At 42.5% G+C, this 6,000-nt stretch overlaps 1 protein-coding gene across 1 annotated transcript in view; it reads right to left on the reverse strand.

Annotated features, from left to right (window-relative positions):
- The window catches only part of slc35g1 (solute carrier family 35 member G1), a 28,207-nt gene extending 22,416 nt beyond the window's left edge, over window positions 1-5,791 (reverse strand). The window contains exon 1 of the mRNA XM_073027456.1: window positions 5,210-5,791. Coding sequence (XP_072883557.1) covers window positions 5,210-5,450 — 241 coding nt within the window. The 5' untranslated portion in view covers window positions 5,451-5,791. The remainder of the gene's footprint in view (window positions 1-5,209) is intronic.
- Window positions 5,792-6,000: the final 209 nt, after the last annotated feature.

Genomic DNA, 6,000 nt, shown 5'->3' on the forward strand with positions numbered 1-6,000 from the left:
ACTTTATCCTTTAAAAATGTTCCGATCGTTGACCAACCTAGCCTAACGCTTTTCCAATGACCGATGGCGTTTCACCTCTTTCCGATCGCTTTATTATTTCCACTTTATTTTCAATCGTAATCGTGATTATTTTCGTGAACAGAAACACTGGCATTCAGAGCCCTGGCACCAGGTCCTAATGTCCACCGCTCTGAGACAGGTTAAATAAGGTCTGGGGTTCCGCTGGGTCCTAAGGTCCACCAAATTGAGACAGTTTGAATAAGGGACTTGAGCATCCGCGAATTTTGGTATCCGCGAGGGGTCCCGGAACCAATCCCCCTCGGATAAGGAGGGCCGACTGTATAGACAATCGTGAAGGGCATAAATAAAATGGATAGTCAGAGTCTTTTTGCCCCAGAGTAGGGGTGTGAAGAACAGTGGTATAAGGTGAAAGGGGAAAGATTTAAAGGGAATCTGAATAGCAAGTTCTTCCCATTGTGAGTGATGGGTATGCAGAACAAACAGCCAGAGGTCACAATTACAACAATTAAGACATTTAAGAAGGTGAACAGGAAAGATTTAGAGCAAGGTTTCTCAACCAGGGTTCCGTGAGAGGTTGTGATTTTAAAAAAAAGTAAACATCATTTTTTGAACTTCACACACGATGCACGATGCTAGCGCTCACAGTGGTGGGCAGTGACCCAGTAAATTCTATATCAGTAAAGTCTGATATAGCAGAATGTCAGTGGAGTAAAGGAAATTACAGTGGTATGAGAGAGGAGTTGCCCAAAATAAATTGGAAAGAGATGCTGGCAGGGATGACAGCAGAGCAGCAATGGCTTGAGTTTCTCAGAAAAATGTAAAATGGCTCGTCAAATAGTCAGGAGTATATACTCTAATATAGGATTCATCAAGGCTGACGTTGCTGCTTGGAGTATTCTGGCATTTGATCAACAGTCAACACTTGTTAGTTTGTTTCCAAAGGAAACAGTAGTTCTCTATGTAAACTTTAAAATGTTACTTAAATGCTAGTCAATAACCTAGATTAATCACAAATCTGTCGTGTGAACATAGTCATCTATTTTCTTTCTACAGATCACCTACACCTCACTCTTTACAGACAAACGGTAAACACAGGTTTTGAAGCTTTGTTCATGTGTTTTAAGGGCGAGTCTCACTGATTGATATTGCACTTGCCTAATCCACATTTTGATCCCACATAGATACCACACCTTGTGTACAAAAAAAAACTTGAGACAAGAAAAACTGTCACAAGTTCTTTTAGAATGTTTCCCCTCTCAACTTAAACCTACAGTCACTAGTTTTTGATTTGTCATCTCTGGCAATTCACTCTATCGAAGCACCTCATTGTGTTATCCACCCCTATTAGATCACCTCTCAAGTCTCCTACGCTCAAAAGAATAACATCCTAGCCTGGCTAACCTCTCCTTATAACTTGGACCGGAGCAGGACATCCAGCCAATAGACCAGCATCGATAAAGTTTGGTAGCTCACCAAGAGTTAGCAGCTTGTTGTCGAGTTCCAGAGTCAGATTTCCATGCAGGCATAAGGAACAAGATCCAATAATGCCTGGGTTTGCGCATCTCTGAGATCAGAACTCGTGACCTAGTGTTTGGGATCCCATCATCAGCAAGTCCAGAGGTCAAGGCCTGGTGCTCGCTGACCTGCCGAGGATCGAAACTGAAGTCTGAAGTTGAGGCTCATCGGCTGGAGCCCCAGGTCTGAGGATCTCTGCGAGTCTCCTGGCGAGGTCAAAGGCACAATGTCTGCATTACCCCATTTGAATTAGGGTCTGAGTCTGTGTCTACTGGTGGCTTGAAGCCAAAGAATATGGATGTCTTGGGGTTGGAGGACCGTGTATATAATTGGGTGGGGGTGGGGGGGGGCTTGTTTTGCTGTTGTTGTGTGTTGTTCTGCTGAGCATTGTGGGCATGCTATTTTGGTGCCAGAATGTGTTGTGACACTTGTGGGCTGATCCAGCACTTCATTTGTTGTGTTGGTTATTAATGTGCACAATGCATTTCACTGCATGCTTTGACATGAATGTGACAAGTAAACTTGAATGTGTTTCTATACTGAATGAGCTCACAGCTCCCATATGGGCCTCCCCAGAATCACCAAGTGACTTCTCAAGGCACCATACAGTAGCAAGTCCATTTTCACCCAACCATTATTTGTCAATTTCCTGCCTGTATCTCATGAAGATAAATGACAATTCACTGCACCCACTGACTCTTGTAACCAGGTCAACAATCAGCTCCCTGCTATGCACTTTCCTGCAGAAATTTTCTGCCTTCTCTGTTCACTCTGAACTAGCCCCTCATTAGCTAAGACTTCATTCTATGTGCCACCTCTATCAACAGTAAGTTGCACCATTTCACCTGCACCTGTAACATTTTTACCCAAATCTCAACTTGCTCCAATCTTCACAAAAACCTTTTCTTACAAACACTCCAATCTCATTCCATGTTTCTCCAGCCCTGAGACTACCCAGCTGTTTATTCTCTTTGACTGCAGATTCCATTTTTATCCACTTCCCAACCATTTTCTGAATTTCTTGCTTCCCATATTCATCTCCCCTGGAATAAACCCAAACTCTACTGGACAGGATACTTTTGCAGTTACATATACTTAATTTCTCAAACATATGCCTTCTCATTGATGCTCTTGCACTCATCTAAACCTTTATAACTTCATGCTCTGCTCACTTTTCTTCACCCCTTTGAGTCAAAGGAATACAGACTCCATTGTGTCGGGCACACAAGTGATTTGGTCACCTACTGCATCTAGTTTGACTAAGTACCAATGATATACATTCCCTTCTCCCAAAACTAACCATTAACCCTGAATAATAAATATTTAGATCCACTTCTAGCTATAACTATTCTTCTTATCACCTCTAGCAAGATTGTACTTTGCCATCAAGATTGCGATCATTAATTCAGGTGCTTCCACATGTTTTTAAATAAAACGAGTGCAGAAAAGATTTACAAAGGTGTCAGGACTTGAGAGACTAAGCTATTGGGAAAGGTTGGACAGGCTAGGATTCTATTCCTTAGAGCACAGGAAACTGAGAGGTGATCCAACAAAGGTGTTTAAATTCATGAGGGGCACAGATAGGGTGAATGCACGCAATCTTTTCCCCCAAAGGTGGAGAAATCAAGCATCCTATAATGCTTACATCACTAAGAAGTTACAGCCTCCATCCCATTTCTGACTTTCAACCTTACTTCTGCCTTTCTGCTCTGGAAATTCTTGTCCATCTATTCCAGATTTGACTATTATAAATGATTTACCAGCCACCCACCTATTCTCTCCGCTGCCAAAGCTCAGGCCCATTAATAATTCCTGGCCACCCAGCAACACTGCAACTTTTATGATGTCCTTGATAAAGAAGTATTTGTTCACAATCAAGTACGTCAGTGCGTGTATTTGAAGTTCTTGCCCTTGCATTTGAAATGGAATGTCCCATCCTTTACCAACCCTGTGTCCTCTCCACCCCAATTCCAAATCCTGTTTAAAAACTCCACTGCCAGCCTCAAACAAAAAACAAAATCCTTTAGTATAGCTTTCTTCTGGACCTCCATCCTTCCTACTATCAGCTACAAGTCTTCAAATATCTCAACCTCATGCTCTAGAATTCTAGCATTAAACCTTTTCAGTTCAACACCTATGATGGTGGATGTCCATCGTATCCAACAGTGACAGGAGACCTCTATGGGAGAGTTTTTAAAATGCCTGTAATAATCATACATCTCCTTAAATAGTTTGGCTAATTATTCAATCATTCAAAACTATCATATAAATACACATACACTGGAAAAAGTGTTTTCTGTAATGATAACAACATTTTCCATTTGTCATCTTGATAAACTGGGTTGGAACATTTTAAAGAATTTCCACAAAAAACCACAGGACATGGGGCAGAATGAACCACTCAGACTACCAAGTCTGGTCTTCCATTTGATCATTTTCCCTCAAAACCCCATTCTCCTGCCCTCCACCAGTAACCTTTGATGCCCTTGTTATAGCTGTCTGTGGCAATGGAAATGCCATTGATTCATCTCACTCTGACTAAAGAATTTCCACCTTATCTCTGTTCTAAAGAGATACCCTTCCATCCTGAGCCTGTACCCTCTGGTCCTACACTCTCACACTACGACTGGAAACATCCTCTCCATAACCACTCTGTCCAGACCTTCCAATATTCTGTAGGTTTCAAAGGGACCCACCCCCAAATTCACTCCCCCACTCTCATCCTTCTAAACTCCAGCAAATATAGGCCTAAAGCCATCAAAAGCTCTTCATACATTAACCCTTTCATTCCTAGGATAACTCTCAGAAAACTCCTCTGGTCGCTCTCCAACGCCAGTGCATCCGTTGTTAGATATAGGGCTCAAAACTGCTCACAATATTCCAAATGTGGTCTAATTAATGCATTATAAGGTCTCAGCATTGCATCCTTGCTTAGACATTCTAGTTCTCTCCAAGTCAATTAACACATTGTTTTTGCCTTCCTTACTACCATCTCAATCTGCAAGTTAACCTTTAGGGAATCCAGCACTGGGGCTCCCACGTCCCTTTGTACCTCCAGTTTCTGAATTCATTTCCCATTTAATGCCTTAATTCTTTCTACCAAAGTGCATGACCATACACTTTCCAGCCCAGTATTCCACCTGCCACTTTGCCCATTCTCCTAATATGTCCAAGTCCTTCTGCAGACTCCATTTCCTCAATAATATATGCCCCTCCACCTATCTGCACACTGTTTCCTCAACACTATCTGCCCCTCCACTTATCTTTGTGTCATCCACAAACTTCACCACAAGGCATCAATTCGGAAAACTTGCGGGAAGGTATCAATTCCACTTTTCCACACAGCAAATTATAAAAGACTATTGAAAACTGTTGGCTTATATTCTGTGCCTCCAGTGTTGTTGCCACCGAAGTAATTGTTGACCTACAAAGAACATCTTGATGAAAGGAATACACACATTCCTTACCGGGAAGTAACCTAATCACCCAAGCCTTATGACTCAGCCGTCGAGCGTTCTGCCTAGTCATTGTAAAAATATATAAGTTATCTTCCTTTAAATAAATATATTATTTAACTACTATGATTAACTCCGCACCAGACAAGGAAAGTATATTTTAAAAGTTTGTTTTTAAGTCTGTGGAAGTGGGGACGAGAAGTCCTTGTATACATTACCTGGTGGATCACTGGAGTTATCCTCAGCAGAAGAGTGCCCGACTCTCTGAGAGTGACAGCACACAGCAAAATTCAAGTGTTTGCTGACTGCTATCCGGTGCCCTGTCTCTGGGATCTCGTTGAACTCGGTGTTCGCCGCTGAACGTCCGTTGGGCTTTTCCATCAGAACCTCAGTCACACGCGGCTCAGCCCCGAGAGCCACGACCACAAACTCCCGCTCCGGGTCGCAGTAAGCGCTCATTTTCAGACCTCCTCCTCCTCATTCCCGGCTCAGTGCCGTTCCTGAGCTCGGGCAACAGTTACGTTCAAGGGCGGTGCTTACGAACAAAATGGCTTCTGGTTGCATGGTGACCCTGAAGGCTGGGAGGCTGTACACGGAAATTCACCAGCTGGTGCTACAGAAGCTCCAAAAGTGAAACAAAAGAGCAGACTTTCGGACTCGCACTGCAACCTGATGCAGATTCCCGTGCTGTGTTATTGCACCGCGATGTACCCAGTTTCTTTTACCCTCATGTTATTTACTTCATGGGGCTGTTGACTGTAACTTAGTATAGTAATAGCGTATCGTTTAACAGAGTTATTTTTGCAACTGTAAACCACGCGTAGATGAAAACCATGAGTTTTTGCATAGATAACAGATCAGCTCGCATGTTTTGTGTACGTTGTTCTTTACGTAACAGTCTGTTATATTTTACAGGGTTTATTTTCTGCGATAAAAGCGATTGCTTTTACCTTTTTTAATAACCTTGGGCAGGTAAGACCTGAAGTTTGACACTTCAAAAATGGATAAG

This window comes from Hemitrygon akajei, chromosome 23 (genome assembly GCF_048418815.1).
Source record: "Hemitrygon akajei chromosome 23, sHemAka1.3, whole genome shotgun sequence".
Taxonomy (NCBI): Eukaryota; Metazoa; Chordata; class Chondrichthyes; order Myliobatiformes; family Dasyatidae; genus Hemitrygon; species Hemitrygon akajei.